Consider the following 18,483-nt stretch of genomic DNA (forward strand, 5'->3'; position numbering starts at 1 on the left):
CAAACTGGCCGACCAGTCCGAGTTGGGGAGGGGGGCTAGAAAACCCCAATTCATCCACCTGTTTGCCCTCAGAACCCCCTCCCCCTTCAACTCTACTTCCTGATCACTTAGCGCCTAAATTTCCTTCTGGAAAGACCACGTAGTGGAAACCTCGACCTCCCCACTCCATTGTCTCCAGCCGTGGGGGCTAGAGGAGGACATCTGAGTCTGTCTTGAAGGTTTAGGAATGGCGGAACTGGCCCCCTCAAAATAACCACCCCCAGCCCCATCTCACCCCCTTGTCTGTACCCCCTCCACCTATCTTTTCTAATATCTAGAAAAGACTTTTTAATTTGGTTCCTGACTGATCCTTACCTCTATAACCCAGCTACACCAGAAGACACCCCCAAACAGGCGCATCTTTTTCGTTTCCTGGTGCTTGTTTGGGAGAGCCCCTAGCTGGCCTCTTTAGGCCCCTTCCTAGTTCTTTCCAGGGATGAATGAAAAAGACCCTCTCCCATTCCACTCACTCGGGTTTCCCCAACTTCACCTCCTTCACATTTGGGGATCCCAGGAAGAGAGCACAAGGGGCACCCCCTCCCCACTCCTCAGCCCGCACTCAGTATCCTGAGAACACAGCCACACTCAGCAGCAGCACCTCTGGCCCAGGCTGGTCTGGCGGGGGGGGGGGGGCGGCTGGGAGACAGAGCTGCAAAGGGGGGAGACTCCCTTCGCTTCCCTTCCCTCCTCCTCTTCCTCCCCCCCCTCGCAGTTCCAAATTGGGGGCCGGGCCAGACTCTTCTGATTGGCTGGGGGGCGGGCAGCCGGCTCCCCCTCTCCGAGGGGCAGGGTTCCTTCTAGTTCTCCATCAAGATGGTATAAAAGGGGCCCAGGCCAGCGGTTGGAGCAGACCGGAGTTTCTCCTCGGGGGACGGAGCAGGAGGCACACGGAGTGAGGCCACGCATGAGCCGACGCTAACCCCCCACCCCAGCCGCAAAGAGTCTACATGTCTAGGGTCTAGACATGTTCAGCTTTGTGGACCTCCGGCTCCTGCTCCTCTTAGCGGCCACCGCCCTCCAGACGCACGGCCAAGAGGCAGACGAAGTCGTGCGCCAACACGAAGACAGTAAGTTCCAAACTTTTGCAAGACCGGGGCTACTTGGTATCGCATCCTGAGCCTTGGCTTCGGGTCACCGTGGCTTAAACGGAAACTCGATGCTCTGGAGACGCAGGGATGGAAGCGAGGTCGTGAGGGTACTTCCTGGGCGCTCTGGGAGAAGAGAATCCAGCCTGGGGTGGGGATGGGGATGAAGACTTCCCAAGACTGGGCAGAGAGGATGGAGTGCGGGGTGAGATGGCACAGGATGAAATTCCAGGCATGCGCCGGCGAGAATAGCTGGGAAAGTGCATAAGTGAGGGGCAGAGCACGTCGAAGATGGGAATCAGGGGCGCCGAGCTAGGGATTTGGAGCCTGCGATGTAAAAGCGATCAGAAAGGCTGTGGGATGATTCATAAGGAAAGATTGTTTGCCCTCTCTGCAGGCTAGACAGTGTTCCTGGGACTGCGGGGTGCGGGGCTCGCGGGGGAGGGGACGCACGGAGTGGGCGGGTTAGGACGATGAGAAAGTTTGGCGCAGAGTTGACCAGGGCGGGGTCCTTGCGCTCCCTGCTGATCAACATGGAACAGTGCGCGTCCTGGGTGCCGCGCTTTACGGCGCGCAGCTGGAGCGGGGTAAAACCAAGATCGTTGCCAGCCGTGGACCCCATCTTTAGATCTGGAAAAATAAAAGCCAGGGATGAGGGTAGCGCCTGTCTTGAAAAGTCTCCGGCCCGGGAAAATTGGCCCTGCCTGGTACCCCGCACCCCCCCCCCACCTCTCCCATTTATTCATTGCCTGGCATTGCGCGCCTCCTAGTGGTCATGCGCACAGACGCTCGCGCAGTGGGCGTGGTTATCTAACATGACTCTGTGTGGACTTTTTGATCTTTGGTTAAAGAGGTGACCCACAAATACTGGCTATGCTTGGGACACGGGCACTCATCCCGAGAGCAAACTGTTAAGCTGTAATTGGCTGCGGTGGTTAAGATGTATCCCGCTTGAGGGCGACCGGTCAAGCTTCTGAAAGACCCCACGCAAACCACCCCTCCTCCCCCGCCCCTCTTCTAGCCCCGCCCAGGCCATCCCACCTGCCCTGGGAATGGGGGCGGAACGCAGGCTGGAACTTTCTCGTCTCCTCCCACATGCCTCCCGCCTACGCGAACCACTCCCCAAGCGCCGGGCCTCGGAGCCCGACCCTCCCGCAGGCCCCCACCCCCATCCCCTGGCTTTTTATTTCACTTGGCCTCAGCGCCCACGGCCTGAGGTTGAATTTGGAAAGAACCCCAGCCTAGAGCTTTGTTTAAATTCCTGAGAACTGGGAAGAGTTATAGCTGGCCTGGCCAGGCGCCCCGGTGTTGTCAACCGTGTTGATGTCGAGCAGACGAGCATTTACGAATGGGGGAAGGGGAGGGGAAGGAGGCGGGAAATGGAAAGTCTTGTGTGTGTCTGGAGGGCAAAGGGAAAGGGCGAGTAGGATTGGGGTCCCCGGTGCTCCGAGGTGGGGGTCGTGAAGGCCGACCATAACTCGAGTGTTCTCCCACTTGACCCAGTCCCCAAAATCAGCTGCATATACGATGGCATCAGGCATCCTAATAACCAAACGTGGAAACCCGAGCCCTGCCTGGTCTGTATCTGCAACAACGGCACCACGGTGTGTGACGATGTGATGTGCGACAACGCCTTTGACTGTCTGGAACCCCAGATGATTGAGGGCGAGTGCTGTCCTGTCTGTGTGGAACACTCGGGTATGATTGGGGCCTGGGCCTGAGGGAGATCGGGGTCACACACACACACACACACACCTCCCTCGGGGCGCATCACTAGTAAAACCTGCCTCTAACCGCCTTGTCTCTTCTTCCCCCCCCCCCCCACAGTCATGCCAGACCAAGAAAGCCTAGGAGTCGAGGTAATAATAATCCTCTGCCTTCGACATTTGACCTCGTGCCCAGGACCCCACAACACCCTTTTTTTCTCTAACCGGTTTTTTGTTTCTTTTCCCTCAACTCCATAGGGACCCAAGGGAGACACTGGCCCCCGAGGCCCACGGGTAAGCTTTGCTCTGTCTGGGCTCTGGGGAAGCTGGGCGGGGGTGGCTCCAGCCTGTGATGATCGAGGCCCCACCCTTTCCTGGTGCAGGGACCTGCCGGCCCTCCTGGACGAGATGGCATCCCCGGAAAGCCTGGACTTCCCGGAATCCCCGGCCCTCCTGGACCTCCCGGACCCCCTGGCCTTGGAGGAGTAAGTGGAAAATAAAGACCCATGGTGCGGGGTGGGGTTGTGTACACCCCTATGCATTTTGCTTTTGAGTTTTTGGTAGATGAGGTAACTTTACATTTAGAAATAATCTTCAAGTTAGAGAAGAGTTGCAAGACTAAGATAAAGCACTTTGATTGACCCTTAATAGTTTGCCTCATTTGCTTTCTGAGTCTCTGTCTTATGCACGTGATCATTGCTCTTTTCTTGAGCTGTTGGAAAGTTAGGGACCATTTTAAAATGCCTATTTCCCTAAAAATGTATTATTATAAAGGGGGTGTACAGAGGGGTTACAGTTATGTAAGTCAGAGTACATTTCTTTTTGAACAATGTCACCCCTTTAATGTGCATTTCTTAAAGAATAAGAGCATTCTTTTCTGTAATGGTAACCTTGCTATTAAGTTTAACATTGACTCAAAACTATAATATAAATCCATGTTCAGATATTACCACATCCTTTAGAGCATTTTCCCTCCCAATCCAGGCTCCTACCTGGGATCGTGAATTGTATTTGATTGTCCTCTCTTTAATTCCCATGAAGGTAGACTATTCTTGAGACTCATTTTATCTTTCACAACATTGAAGAGTCTGACTGTTTTGCAGAGGTCAATTAATTTGTACCTGACCCTCAGGTGGGGTGTCTGTTTAGAATGGCCCAACATGGTGTTAGCAGAAATGTCTCACAGGCAATGTTGTCTCTATTAATCTATCACATTGGGAAGCACAGGGTGTCAGTTTACCCCAATATTGATGATGTCATCGGCCTTTCAGTTTACGATCCTGACCCCGATTTCTCATGCTGTCACTCTTCTTTTTCTAGAACTTCGCTCCTCAGATGTCTTATGGTTATGATGAGAAATCAGCTGGAGTTTCCGTGCCCGGCCCCATGGTGAGCCACCAGGGGGAGCACAGACTACGGGACAGAAGAGGAAGGGGATGCAGAAGACATGGATGATGTGGGTGGGGCAGTGGGGGATACTGAAGACTTGGGGGCAAAGGCCACCTAGAATCTAGAGAGGACACAGGACAACTTCGGTCCTAACAGGATTCATGGGGCATAGTAAAACCACTCCTAAGTCTTGCATTCCCACATAGTTGTCACCATGCTAATGTCCCTTCTCTTCCTTCTGTAGGGTCCCTCTGGTCCTCGTGGTCTCCCCGGCCCCCCTGGTGCACCTGTGAGTATACAGGAAGTCTTGGGCTTTGGGAACGTTGGAGGGAACGTTGGGATGAGGTCAGAGAAGGCCTACAGAGAACTTTTGGTGAGATGGGGACTGATTGGCACCTGCTTTTCTGGCCTCACCCTTCTCTTCTTATTTATTCTACAGGGTCCCCAAGGTTTTCAAGGACCCCCTGGTGAGCCTGGCGAACCTGGAGCTTCAGTGAGTATTAGATATAGATACAGTCTCTTCTATAAACATACCTTCTCCCATGAATAGACCCCTCCCAACACCTGAGGACCTCTTACCTCCTCTTTCTAATCCCACCCTTCCCTTTCTTTGCTTTTCTCATACTAGGCATTCTAACCATTGCTTCTCTTATCTCCTCTAGGGTCCCATGGGTCCCCGCGGCCCCCCAGGACCTCCTGGCAAGAACGGAGATGATGTAAGTAGCTCAGAGTAAAGATACTTGGTGATTCCAATGTCTTCAGGTGCTATAATCACTGCTACCACTGCCCCACCACCATTGGGGCTCATACTCAGAGGAAGGAGAGCAAGTTCTCTCTGGTGCATGAAACTGTCCTTAACCAATTATCTTTACCCTCATGGGATCTTTTCCTATTTGTCCACCCTGGCCACCATAAGGTAGTCTTCAACTCCCATCTTTTGGAATAAATGAATTCTTAGGTTAACCACTGTGGGTGTGGATGAAACAAACTAAAATTCTGGTGACAGAAACAGACGTTCCTTTGAAGCAACTCAAATTACTCCTAATTAGGGTTTCATGGTAGATCTAACATGAGCTCTAGATTCAATGTAAGATTCTGAACTTGACCTTGAGCAATCCCAAGAAGCCTGGGATTATCCACAGTTTCCCAGCTCCTGGGACATGGCATGATATCCTTTTTCCTCTCCCTGCAGGGGGAAGCTGGCAAACCTGGCCGTCCTGGTGAACGTGGACCTTCTGGGCCTCAGGTGAGCATGAGTGGGAAGATCCCCAAGCTTCATTCACTACATCTGGACTTCCTTCAGGAACTGTATTTCATTCCAAAGGCCTTTCTTTGCCCTTTGCTTTTCTCTCCAGGGTGCTCGAGGATTGCCCGGAACAGCTGGCCTTCCTGGAATGAAAGGACACAGAGTGAGTCCCCTTTGAATCATCTAAACTCTCCAAGTCCTAGTCTCCCACCCTTCTAGCCCCATTCCTGGAAAGATGCTGACCGGCTATCATAGTGGGTGGCAGCTACAGAAGTACCAAGGGAAGCATTTGAAAGGATTTCCTTCCATGGGAAAGAAGTCTGGATAAAGGGAGTGGGTGAGGTCTTTGGTTAGTTAGGTCTAGTCTAGTTCAGAGACACCAGGATGACAGGCATGACCTCTTGAAGTTAGATCTGGGTAGGTGTTGAGGTGACCCAACCCCTCTGCAGGGTCTCACTTTGTCTTCCTTTCCTGTTTTAGGGTTTCAGTGGTCTGGATGGTGCTAAGGGAGATGCTGGTCCTGCTGGTCCCAAGGTAAGAGGCTGTCAGAAAGTCTTAGTGACCCCATCTCACTCCCAAAGTTCCGTTATGCATGAACACCTCACTCTGTCCTCTCTCCTGTAGGGCGAACCTGGCAGCCCTGGTGAAAATGGAGCTCCTGGCCAGATGGTGAGTGCACCCACTTCTACAGAGAGAGAATGTGGGGTACAGGGATGGGTAGAGACTTACGGGCAAGGTATTGTCTCCTGGCTCACCTGGTTGCTTTGGGTTTGGTTGTTAGGGTCCCCGTGGTCTGCCTGGTGAGAGAGGTCGCCCTGGAGCCCCTGGACCTGCTGTAAGTATGCAACTGAGCACCCCAACTCCCAGCTTTGGGTTTGTTCAGCTCTGGACAGAGCTCCCCAGGAGCTGCAGGAACTCATTGCACATTACTGGGATTCCCCTCCTTTTTTTGCAGGGTGCACGTGGAAATGATGGTGCTACTGGTGCAGCTGGACCCCCGGTGAGTATGGTGTCGCCTCAGGGCCTGGGCGTCAGCCCTTGTGGTGACCCTGGCAATCGGCCATATTGGTCCAAAACCGAGGATCTCTGCTGTCTCAAGATGTGCCCTGCACTGCCACCTTCCAACGGGTTAACATTCCATATCATTCACAGGGTCCCACTGGCCCCGCTGGTCCTCCTGGCTTTCCTGGTGCTGTTGGTGCTAAGGTAAGACCCCCTCAACCCCCATTTCTTTCTTAGCATGATTTTTACAGGTCCCCAAACCAGAGAGAGCCAGAATGACATGAGGGAAGCTTATTTCCCAATACTTTTGACCTGGGGTCCCCTTCCCCAGAGGAGCCCTCATTCTTGAATCCCTGTCCCTGTCTCTTCCCTCTCCTCACACCCCAGAAATTTGGTTTCTGACATGCTCTCTTCTCCAATCCAGGGTGAAGCTGGTCCCCAAGGAGCTCGAGGTTCTGAAGGTCCCCAGGGTGTGCGTGGTGAGCCCGGCCCCCCTGGCCCTGCTGGTGCTGCTGGTCCTGCTGTGAGTCTCCCTAGTCCTAGTGTCCCCTGATAGTGTGCAACCTCAGAGTCCCTGCCTGTCACTTACCCTCCTGTCTCTGGTCCACAGGGAAACCCTGGTGCTGATGGACAGCCTGGTGCTAAAGGTGCCAACGTAAGTCTCCTGCCAGCTCTCAGTCCTGCCTAGATTCCCGCCTCCCCCAGCCCTATGCCCTCAACTTCAGGCTCATCTGTCTGTCTACAGGGAGCTCCTGGTATTGCTGGTGCTCCTGGCTTCCCCGGTGCCCGTGGTCCCTCTGGACCCCAGGGTCCCAGCGGCGCTCCTGGTCCCAAGGGTAACAGCGTAAGTAGAAGCCCTCACCTCACTACCCCCACCTTGTGAATATGCAGTGCATGAATTTTCAATGCAACTGAGCACCCCAACTCCCAGCTCACCCTCTCCTCCTACCTGGCTTCCACTTACAGGGTGAACCTGGTGCTCCCGGAAACAAAGGAGACACTGGTGCCAAAGGAGAGCCCGTAAGTTTTCCATCATCCCTGCCCCCAGTACCTTCAGCTCAGCTCAGTCCCTAGGCCCTGAGAGCCCCTGATGGGGGATCTAGGAACCCTTCATCTGCCAGGGGAGCTCCAGCATTGAGCAGGCTCTGGGTCAGGCTCCGCTTTGGCCAGTCACCAAGATCATCCCCTTCTCTGCCCACTCCAGGGCCCTGCTGGTGTTCAAGGACCCCCTGGCCCTGCTGGTGAAGAAGGAAAGCGAGGAGCCCGAGGTGAACCTGGACCTGCTGGCCTGCCTGGACCCCCTGGCGAGCGTGTGAGTACCCCCTACCGCTTCTCCTCCTCTACACTCAGCACCTGCCTTGTGTCCTGGAGGTGGGTGTCTCCAAGCTCAATGATCTCCTCTCCTCCTGCAGGGAGGGCCTGGTAGCCGTGGATTCCCTGGCGCAGATGGCGTTGCTGGTCCCAAGGTAAACCCTCTTCACCCTCGGGGATCCCTACTGTGATGCTCACCTGTGTCTCCCCCTTTTCTCATTACATCTGATCTTTTGATAGCCCTCAAAGCCCACCTCAGTTGCCCAGATCCCTCACCCCTCCCAGAAGGAAGAGGACTTGGGTTTATGGTAAAGATGCCCAGGCTTGACATAGTTATTTTGCACCCCCCCCCCAACCAGGGTCCCACTGGTGAACGTGGTTCTCCTGGCCCTGCTGGTCCCAAAGGTTCTCCTGGTGAAGCTGGTCGCCCCGGAGAAGCTGGCCTGCCCGGTGCCAAGGTGAGCGCCCAGTCCTCCAGACCAGCACAGCCAGGACAAACACTTGTCAGGGTCCAGGATAAAGAATGGCAGAGTGGTCCACATATCTGCCCACCATGCTCCTTCTTCCCGAGCCCCAGCTCACATCTCTGCCTCCCCCTAGGGTCTGACTGGAAGCCCAGGAAGCCCTGGTCCTGATGGAAAAACTGGTCCCCCTGTAAGTATGCCTCTTCCCCTTCTCCTCCCCCTCTCCTATCTGCCCGCCTCAGTCCTCACCACACTCCTGTACCTTCCATCCTCAGGGTCCCGCTGGTCAAGATGGTCGCCCTGGACCTCCAGGTCCCCCTGGTGCCCGTGGTCAGGCTGGTGTGATGGGATTCCCTGGACCTAAAGGTGCTGCTGTGAGTATTCTGTGTGGGAGCATCCTGGAAACAAGAGTCAGGCTCGGGGCTCAGCTCTGCAGACTTACTGTGCGACCTCAAGCCCTTTGCTGTCCCTTGCTGGGTCTTAGTCTCTCCATTAGTTAAAAAAAAATGAAAGATTTCTCCTAGCTCTGTGATGATTGCTCCACGAAATAAACATTATTAGTGTCCCCCACCCACATACAGGTAGGATGGGACCTTTTATATAGTAGCACCCAAATTTGGTGGGTTCTTTGAGGTTCAGATGTCATGACAGTCATTTGTAGTTCAGGCCACTGGAGGCATGTAACTGGAAAAAGAGAGAAGAAGAAAAGTACCTACGAAGGTACCTGGTGAGGGTTTTTTGTGGGGGCGACAGGGAATGACTGAATACCAAGCATTAAAAGCTATCAAGGCATTCCCCGTGGGCCAAAGCTTGTAGAAGGCCTACATGCTTTCTGAAAAGAAAGCCCCACTCAAGCTGGGAAGGTGAATACTCAGGAAGGTAGAGATAGGAGGGTCATAGTCTAAGACCAGCCTAGGCGAAGTTAGTGCAAGACCCCATCTCAAAAAAAAAAAAAAAATCAAACAAAAAACCTAAAAGCAAAAATACTAGGGGCATGACTCAAAGGACAGAGTTTTGCTTAGCCGTCTCAAGGCTCTGGGTTCAGTCCTCAGTGTTTAAAGAAAATGGTCCCAACACAAGGCAATAAGGAGTGACAGAGGTCCTCCACTTCTACTTTGGCCCTCAAATTCTGACACCCTTTCTTTACAGGGAGAACCCGGAAAAGCTGGAGAGCGAGGTGTCCCAGGACCCCCTGGTGCTGTTGTACGTATTGCTCATTTCCTGGTCCCTTGTTTCCTGTCTTCTCCTGTCCTGTCTTCCTGTGACCCAGGCCTTCCCCCTGGAGAGGGATGCCAAAGTCCACCAACATAATCATGTCATCAGAAGCCCGAGCCTCACGCACTGTGCTCTTCCCCCCACCCCCTGCCGAGTTATTTACCCTTCTTTTGCTTCACAGGGTCCTGCTGGCAAAGATGGAGAAGCTGGAGCTCAGGGACCCCCAGGCCCTTCTGTAAGTGTCTCTGACCCAGAAGCTTGGGGAGCGAGCCCGGGAGTGATGCCCCCACCCTGCCCCTCTTCTTCTCAGACTACCCATGACCACAGCATCTTCTCCATGACAGGGTCCCGCTGGTGAGAGAGGCGAACAAGGCCCTGCTGGCTCCCCCGGATTCCAGGTGAGGCCTTCTGGTGTTTACAGGGGAGTGGGGGGAGCACCTGTGTTCTCATCCAGATTCTAAACCCCTTCCTCTTCCTCTTCCTTCCCCCATTTTCCACCTACAGGGTCTCCCTGGCCCCGCTGGTCCTCCTGGCGAAGCAGGCAAACCTGGTGACCAGGTAAGCAGCCACAATTGGCTGGAGGAGTGCAGAAAATACAGAGGGACAGGCCAATGCTTCTAGAATGGGACAACCAGCTTCCAGAGGGATGGAGGTTAGACATCAGAAAAGACTTCCTTCCTATAAGGAAGAGAGGTACACAGAAAAGAAAGCAGGGAACGGCATGTTCTGCTCTGAAAAGAGCTACATGGCTTCTAGGCTGGAAGGCTAGTTTTCTTTCAAGCCTTCTACATGAGGGGAGGAAGGAGGCCTGTGACACCTGAAGAAGGGACCGTCTGTAATCACAGTCCCTGAGGTTTGTTTTGCTCACTTGGTTCCTTTGCCTCTCCCTCCCCACAGGGTGTTCCTGGAGACCTTGGTGCCCCTGGCCCCTCTGGAGCAAGAGTAAGTAGAAATTCCCTCACTGCATCCTGTCTTGACATCCCCAGACTTGGATCTGTCTCTGGAGCAACCATGATGTGCCTATCTTTCCCTTGTAGGGCGAGAGAGGTTTCCCTGGTGAACGCGGTGTGCAAGGTCCCCCTGGTCCTGCTGGTCCCCGTGGATCCAACGGTGCTCCTGGCAATGATGGTGCCAAGGTGAGGACAGTGTGAGGGGAGGGGGCTTGCTGTGACCAAAGCCATGGAGATGTGGAGGCTGAGGGAGACCCCCCAGCAGGCTGAAGTCCGCTGGCAGCACATGTCTTTGTCCTTGAACCAAATCTGAGAGACACCACATGGGGTGGGGTGGGGAATCTCAGGGCTTTAGGCAACTTCTGGGACCCCAGGCCTCACTTCCATCTTTTGGTTGCCATCTAGGGTGATACTGGTGCCCCTGGAGCCCCTGGTAGCCAGGGTGCCCCTGGTCTTCAAGGAATGCCCGGTGAACGTGGTGCAGCTGGTCTTCCAGGCCCTAAGGGTGACAGAGTAAGTCAAACTTCTTCCTGTCTCCAGCCCTTTGTGGCACCCATCTACATCTCTGCTTTATATTCTCCAGTGTCTCTTTCCCACAGGGCCTTCCCCTTTTCACTCCTTCTCTCTTCTTCCCCTCAGGCCCCTTTGCTTGGTGAATCCTCTGCCTGTGGTCCAGACCCTTTTTTCTTATGAGTTATCATGGTGATAAGAAGTAGAGCACTTCCTTGATAGAAGTTTCCTTGATTCATCCCCCTCCATAAGCCAGGGACATCTTCCCCTGAAAGCACCTTGCATCCTTGGCATAGTTAGAGCAAGACAGAGTTGGGGATGGCCCCTTTGGGGTTCCAGAACCCTGCAGGTCATCATCTCCTGGCTCCACACTGGAAGTCTCAGGCTCTTTCCTGTCTCTAGGGTGATGCTGGTCCCAAAGGCGCTGATGGTTCTCCTGGCAAAGATGGCGTCCGAGGTCTGACTGGCCCCATTGGTCCTCCCGGCCCTGCTGGTGCTCCTGGTGACAAGGTAAATGACTAGCAGTTTCCTCCTCACTAACACATAGCTGTTTAGTAAGGCACAGCTTTTACCAGCAAGCCCTTTCATACCACATTGGAACCAAGCAGTAGAGGGACCGGAGGTGAAAACACTGCTGGGGTCATCTGCCAGGATGTTCAGGGTGGCCTCTGACCTTGAACTCTTGTCCCTCCCTTTCAGGGTGAATCTGGTCCCAGCGGCCCTGCTGGTCCCACTGGAGCCCGCGGTGCCCCCGTAAGTATAAAAGAACTTGTTAAGACCCACGCTCAGCCCTTCTCCTCCTGCCTTCTTTCTGTCCTCCTTCTCTGCTCTGCTCCCCACCTTCCCCTCGCCTCAGAGGTCAGGATTTCTCTCTAATGTGCCTCCTTTTCTTCTAGGGTGACCGTGGTGAGCCAGGTCCCCCTGGCCCTGCTGGCTTCGCTGGCCCCCCTGTAAGTACCAAGATCACCAGATAGGATATGGGGGAGGGACCTTGGGGGACCGAGGGAAGATGGAGGTATTCTCCTAAGTGGAGGACAAGGATGGGGAGGGGTTGTTGCCCTCCCAAACGTCTTCATGTCTAGTTGCTGTCCTTCCCCTAGCCCAGTGGGTCCCTGGCTCTCTGGCTGCCTGGAAGCCTCCTCCATTTTCCACTTTTTCCTTCCTGCCCAGGGTGCTGATGGCCAACCCGGTGCTAAAGGTGAACCCGGTGATTCTGGTGCTAAAGGCGATGCTGGTCCTCCTGGCCCTGCCGGCCCTGCCGGACCCCCTGGTCCCATTGTGAGTACCTCACTCTGCACCCTAAGCTGGCGGCAGTCTTGGTCCCACAACTGGACTGGACCTCACACCTCTGTGCTCTCCTGCAGGGTAACGTTGGTGCTCCTGGACCCAAAGGTGCTCGTGGCAGTGCTGGTCCCCCTGTGAGTATCATCACGCTCCTCAGCCAAGCCTACCCCAGGCCAGTGGTCAGTGATGGCTGGGCCAGGTGACCTGGCTACCCTCCTCTGATGGCTCCTGTGTTCTCTCCTGCCAGGGTGCTACTGGTTTTCCTGGTGCTGCTGGCCGAGTTGGTCCCCCCGGCCCCTCTGTGAGTATCTGATTGAGTCCTTGGCTCTGGGTTGAGGGCGCGGGACACATGATGCCACCATGACTCCCTGGTGTTCCAGAAGCCTCTGGGGCTCTGATAGTCCCTCCTGTCCCCACCCAGGGAAATGCTGGTCCTCCCGGCCCTCCTGGCCCTGTTGGCAAAGAAGGCGGCAAAGGTCCCCGTGGTGAGACTGGTCCTGCTGGACGTCCTGGTGAAGTTGGTCCCCCCGGTCCTCCCGGCCCTGCTGGCGAGAAAGGATCTCCTGGTGCCGATGGGCCTGCTGTAAGTGCCGGCTCTGATCTCGCATGCAGAGCTGGGGTGCGGTCCCCGTGCTCTTGTGAGAGGCCTCACCCCTTTCTGCCTCCTGCAGGGCTCTCCTGGTACTCCTGGACCTCAGGGTATCGCTGGACAACGTGGTGTGGTTGGTCTGCCTGGTCAGAGAGGAGAAAGAGGCTTCCCAGGTCTTCCTGGCCCCTCTGTAAGTAGTTCCTTACTTTGGGGATCCTCTTAGGACCTGCAGGAGGTACAGGGAGCCCCTACGCCCTGTGTCTGGTCTGGTCTCAATCGCTTCTCTCTTGCTGTAGGGCGAGCCCGGCAAACAGGGTCCTTCCGGAGCAAGTGGTGAACGGGGTCCCCCTGGTCCCATGGGGCCCCCTGGGTTAGCTGGACCTCCTGGTGAATCTGGACGTGAGGTGAGCACACGTAGCTCCTGAGCGGTCAAGTGGGCCAGCTTCTCTGAGCTTCTGTTTGGGCGGGCCCTCACTCTTCCTCCCTCCGTAGGGATCTCCCGGTGCTGAAGGCTCCCCTGGAAGAGATGGCTCTCCTGGCCCCAAGGTAAGAGGAACATACTACAGGGCCTCAGCCCTGCCTGCCCCAGCCTGGTGCCTTCAGTTCAGGCTAACCCACAGTGCCCTGCCTACTTCTCCTAGGGTGACCGTGGTGAGACTGGCCCCGCTGGACCCCCTGGCGCTCCTGGTGCTCCCGGTGCCCCTGGTCCTGTTGGCCCTGCTGGCAAGAGTGGCGATCGTGGTGAGACTGTAAGTAGCTGGGCTCTGCTCCAGGCAGGGATTCTCCCAGTTGGCTTAGAGGATGGACAGCTAATTCCCACCAAGAGAGATGAAGAGGTCTAGGGAGATGTCTGTGGCCCTTGACCTCCTTAGAAAAAACAGCCTGGAGGCCCCTCTCCCACCTGGCCTCCTATCTTCTCCAAGGACTGGGGTTTGTCCCAGCTTCCCTGAGGCCTGGCTCTGAAGGTTATCTGGGGATGGGAATCAGGAGAGATGGCCACAGAGAGAGGGATGTGGGCCAAGAGATACCTGTCTGGGGGGTGGATCCATCCTGCCACCCCCAGCCTCAGCTTCTCCCGCTCAGGATCTAACACCATCTTCTCTCCCCAGGGTCCTGCCGGTCCTGCTGGACCCATCGGTCCTGTTGGTGCCCGTGGTCCTGCTGTAAGTGCCCACACCCAACCCCATGCCCTCAGCCCTTGTCCAAACATGCACTGCATCCCCCTTAGCACCAGCAAAACTTCTGTCTGACAGCCTGTCGGTTCTTCTTTTTTAGGGACCCCAAGGTCCCCGTGGTGACAAGGGTGAGACTGGCGAGACTGGCGAAAGAGGCATAAAGGGTCACCGTGGCTTCTCTGGTCTCCAGGGTCCCCCTGGGCCTCCTGTGAGTAGGCTCCTCCCCCAAGCCCCCTCTGAGCCTCTTCTCTATCACCTCCTCCATTCTGTACAGTATATGGGGGTCGGGATGGAAAACATTTGCCCTCGGATAGGCATTCTGATTTCCCCCTAACAGGTACTCTCTGAAAATGTATAAGTTACAAGTAGCTTCTAAGAGGTGGGAGGGGGCTGGGGGAAGCCAAGAAAAACTTCAGGTATAGTTTCAGAATGCAGCCAGCATGGGGGTAGATTTCCAGCATGAGAGAACCTGAGTTGTACACACTGCCCATCATCTCCACAGCCAGCACCCGGGCTGCACCAAACCCCCACCCTAGGTCGATCTGAAATGCCTTTCCATCTGTCCTTCAGGGCTCCCCTGGTGAACAAGGTCCCTCTGGAGCTTCTGGTCCTGCTGGTCCTCGGGTAAGTCACACTTTCTATCCATTTTTCCCAGGTCCCTGACCCAGGCACACCTTGAGACTTTTTGCCAGGAACACAGGCAATCTCTTGGCAGAGTTCAGGGACAGGAAGTGGGAGGGGGAGAGGAGTCCTGACAGATGAGTTATCTGGCCCTTGGTCTTCCCCCTCCCTCCCCACTCCTTTCTCCCACCAACTTTCCTGTGCCAGTTGTGGAAATGAGTGAGGAAGGACCCCTCTCAGGGACAGAGTTTGAGACTGGCCCCGTGAAGGCCTAGGAACCAGAGCCAGGAGGGATGGTGGTCTTTTCATCCAGAATTGAGGTGATCTTGAGTTTTCCAGAAGACTGTCAACATCGATCTCTTCCCCTCTAGGGTCCTCCTGGCTCTGCTGGTGCTGCTGGCAAAGATGGACTTAATGGTCTCCCTGGTCCCATCGGCCCCCCTGGTCCTCGTGGTCGCACTGGTGATGCTGGTCCTGTTGTAAGTAGCCACGTATCCCTCTGCCTCCTGGATATCCATCCTCAAGAAAACATGGACACTGGTAATTACTGGCTTCATCTGTCTCTGCACAGGGTCCCCCTGGCCCTCCTGGCCCCCCTGGCCCCCCTGGTCCTCCCAGCGGTGGTTTCGACTTCAGCTTCATGCCCCAGCCACCTCAAGAGAAAGCTCAGGATGGTGGCCGCTACTACCGGGCTGACGATGCCAATGTGGTGCGTGACCGTGACCTTGAAGTGGACACTACCCTCAAGAGCCTGAGCCAGCAGATTGAGAACATCCGCAGCCCCGAAGGCAGCCGCAAGAACCCCGCCCGCACCTGCCGCGACCTCAAGATGTGCCACTCTGACTGGAAGAGCGGTGAGGGCCTGCCCTGGCCACACCCCGCCTCTCCCTTATAGTCCCCATGAGTACCCCACCTCCTGTAGGATGCTGGCCACCCACCTCCCTTAACTCCACCTGCCCTGCCCCACTAGGAGAGTACTGGATCGACCCCAACCAAGGCTGCAACCTGGATGCCATCAAAGTCTTCTGCAACATGGAAACCGGAGAGACCTGTGTGTTCCCCACTCAGCCCACCGTGGCCCAGAAGAACTGGTACCTCAGCAGGAACCCCAAGGAGAAGAAGCACGTGTGGTTCGGCGAGAGCATGAATGGAGGCTTCCAGGTGTGTGAGCTAGACCCTAGAGCTCAGGCTTATTAGTTAGCCCAGTGCCCAGAAGTCACATGAAGCTCTGGGTCGGGCTGGATCTCAACCAGTGCAAGGGAAAGAGCTGAGCTGGGAGGCAGGATTCCTGGGTCCTTGGTACTGGCTTGCATGCAGGGGGCACACGGGCAAGTGATGCATCTCTGGAGAGGAAGTCCAGTTGGGGATGCTCTCAGAGGAACCAAGGCAGAGAGGTCAAAGACTAGAGACCCCATATGATTACTCAGCGTCTCTTACTCTCTACCGCCCCCTACAGTTCGAATATGGCAGCGACGGCTCCGACCCTGCTGATGTGGCCATCCAGCTGACCTTCCTGCGCCTGATGTCCACTGAGGCCTCCCAAAACATTACCTACCACTGCAAGAACAGCGTAGCTTACATGGACAAGCAGACCGGCAACCTCAAGAAGTCCCTGCTCCTCCAGGGCTCCAACGAGATCGAGCTCCGAGGCGAAGGCAACAGCCGCTTCACCTACAGCACCTTAGAGGATGGCTGCTCGGTGCGTCCCGCTACCCCCCAGCAGGGCCCTGCTTCCCTAATTCTTTAGCTTGGGGATAGGCCAAGTGCCCCCGGGTTCCATCCCTACCATGGCTAACAGCTCTCTCTTGTTGTCTTCTCTCACCTCAGAGCCACACCGGAACCTGGGGCAAGACAGTCATTGAATACAAAACCACCAAGACCTCCCGCCTGCCCATCATTGATGTGGCACCCTTGGACATTGGCGCCCCAGACCAGGAATTCGGAATCGACATTGGCCCTGCCTGCTTTGTGTAAACTCCCTCCATCCCAATCTGGCTCCCTCCCACCCAGCCTGCTTTCCTCTTAATTCTGGAAACAGACAAACAACCCAAACGGAATTCCCCCCCCAACCCAAAAAAAAAAAGCCAAAAAATTTGGGAGACAATTTCACATGGACTTTGGAAAACTTTTTTTTTCCCTTTGCGTTCATCTCTCAGACATAGTTTTTAATCTTTGACCAACTGACCATGACCAAAACCACCAAAAGTGCATTCAACCTTACCAAAAAGAAAAAAAAAAGAATAAATAAATAACTTTTTAAAAAAGGAAGCTTGGTCCACTTGCTTGAAGACCCATGTGTGGGTAAGTCCTTTTCTGCCCTCTGGGTTTATGAGACCCCATTGCTGCCCTTTCCTGCTCTTTTCTCCATCCCTTCTTGGGACCTTTCCTCCATTGCTCCCCAAATCCCAGTCTACCCCGCCCCCAACAAAAGACACAAGAAACAAAGCATTGTCTGTCCAGCAACCAAAGGCAATGCTAAAAACACCCAAGTGGCCCCCAAGCTCCAGTGCACTCTCCCACCCAGCACCTCCAAATCCTGGGAGGACCTAGGGTTCTTCAACTGCTAAAGGAGCCTAGCCTCTACAACGCGCCCCTTTATTTTCGAAGGGCCATGCATGCCCCTCTGGGGTGTGGAGTCAGGCAGGGTCACAGAAGAGTGGAAACATCAGATTTGGGATGACCATGTCAACACCCCCCACACACATTGCGTGAGCAGGGCTGGGTGGGAGAGATTGTTCTGTGCCTTGTGTAATTGTGTTGCTGAAAGACTACCTCGTTCTTGTCTTTGTGTGTCACCGGGGGCAACTGTGTGGGGGGCAGGGGTGGGGGAGGGGGCAGTGGCACCCCATTTGATATCAAAGGTGCTACATCTGTGATGGGACAAGGAAGGGATCTCTGGTGCTATCGAAGTTGAGATGTCCCCCTAGGCCAACAAATGTTTCTTTTGTTCCAAGTCTTTTTTTTCCTTTGTGCTTTCTTCTCTCTCTCTCTCTCTCTCTGTGGATGGGGACTCATGTGAATTTTTTTTTCTAACGGTGCTATTTAACATGGAAGAAGAGTGGCAACTCCAACCTGCTGGCTCTTCTCCTCCACCCTCTCTCCACCCCTCTGGCTTCTGGGCCTGTCTCTCTATGACCTCTTTCAACTTCTTTCCTCCAAAACCTTCCCCTCCTGCAACTGTGACCCATTCTCAGCTTCTCTCCTAAACTGTCCCACATCTGGGCTTCAGAGCACCACTTCCCAAAGCACAAAGCAGTTTTTTTTTTCCTTCTGGGGTGGGAGGAAGCAAGAGACTCTGTACCTATTTTGTATGTGTATAATAATTTGAGATGTTTTTAATTATTTTGATTGCTGGAATAAAGCATGTGGAAATGACCCAACACATTTGCAATGGCCTCCTAATTTCCTTCTTGGGGGAAGGGGGGCGCTTGAGGGGGCTGCTTTGGGGTGGGTGGGGCTCATCCTCCATCTCCTGACCTTTTTTTCTTCCACTTCTTGTCTGGACTCTACCATTGTTCCCCCGGCTCTTGCCTTTCACATATCTTAACACCTATTTTTTTTCCTCTTATTTTTCTTTCTTATAATCCTTGCATGTTTCCAAATCCTTCACAATGCCATACAGACAGCCCACGGGTGCAGCAGCAACAACACACACACACACACACACACACACACACACACACACACCCTCCGATCCTAGGTTGTTCAAACCTCAGGCCTACCTACCCATCCATGCCATCACTTTCCATGCTGTGGGCACCGTGTAGGGTTAGGACTAGGGGAGGTGTTGCCCATACGTCCTGGGAGGAGAAGGGGGACTGGTAAGAAGTGGAACTTGATGAGAAGGATTTGGAAGCCCCTCTGGACAAACATGAGGGAACATCTGGTTTCTATTTT

At 54.6% G+C, this 18,483-nt stretch overlaps 1 protein-coding gene across 1 annotated transcript; it reads left to right on the top strand.

Annotated features, from left to right (window-relative positions):
• The first annotated feature begins 921 nt into the window (after positions 1 to 921).
• Col1a1 (collagen, type I, alpha 1) lies at positions 922 to 16,854 on the top strand. Its single transcript, XM_013038092.1, has 51 exons — positions 922 to 1,106; positions 2,628 to 2,822; positions 2,952 to 2,983; positions 3,089 to 3,124; positions 3,214 to 3,315; positions 4,151 to 4,219; positions 4,464 to 4,508; positions 4,659 to 4,712; positions 4,882 to 4,935; positions 5,412 to 5,465; positions 5,575 to 5,628; positions 5,946 to 5,999; positions 6,090 to 6,134; positions 6,247 to 6,300; positions 6,421 to 6,465; positions 6,618 to 6,671; positions 6,892 to 6,990; positions 7,078 to 7,122; positions 7,213 to 7,311; positions 7,434 to 7,487; positions 7,672 to 7,779; positions 7,880 to 7,933; positions 8,138 to 8,236; positions 8,379 to 8,432; positions 8,518 to 8,616; positions 9,392 to 9,445; positions 9,639 to 9,692; positions 9,802 to 9,855; positions 9,962 to 10,015; positions 10,355 to 10,399; positions 10,495 to 10,593; positions 10,813 to 10,920; positions 11,320 to 11,427; positions 11,617 to 11,670; positions 11,814 to 11,867; positions 12,088 to 12,195; positions 12,282 to 12,335; positions 12,449 to 12,502; positions 12,623 to 12,784; positions 12,873 to 12,980; positions 13,087 to 13,194; positions 13,283 to 13,336; positions 13,432 to 13,539; positions 13,900 to 13,953; positions 14,066 to 14,173; positions 14,536 to 14,589; positions 14,958 to 15,065; positions 15,158 to 15,440; positions 15,557 to 15,747; positions 16,043 to 16,285; positions 16,414 to 16,854. The coding sequence occupies exons 1-51, from the start codon at positions 1,004 to 1,006 to the stop codon at positions 16,558 to 16,560; spliced, it is 4,389 nt and encodes a 1,462-aa protein (XP_012893546.1). The 5' UTR covers positions 922 to 1,003; the 3' UTR covers positions 16,561 to 16,854.
• The last annotated feature ends 1,629 nt before the right edge of the window (positions 16,855 to 18,483 follow it).

The sequence above is a fragment of the Dipodomys ordii genome, unplaced genomic scaffold (genome assembly GCF_000151885.1).
Source record: "Dipodomys ordii isolate 6190 unplaced genomic scaffold, Dord_2.0 Scaffold7, whole genome shotgun sequence".
Taxonomy (NCBI): Eukaryota; Metazoa; Chordata; class Mammalia; order Rodentia; family Heteromyidae; genus Dipodomys; species Dipodomys ordii.

Coding starts and splice junctions, on each gene's coding strand:
- Col1a1 (XM_013038092.1), top strand. CDS start 1,004: ATGTTCAGCTTTGTGGACCTCCGGCTCCTGCTCCTCTTAGCGGCCACC. Junction 5,466..5,574: donor GTGGACCTTCTGGGCCTCAG/GTGAGCATGAGT, acceptor TTTTCTCTCCAG/GGTGCTCGAGGATTGCCCGG. Junction 6,301..6,420: donor CTGGAGCCCCTGGACCTGCT/GTAAGTATGCAA, acceptor CTTTTTTTGCAG/GGTGCACGTGGAAATGATGG.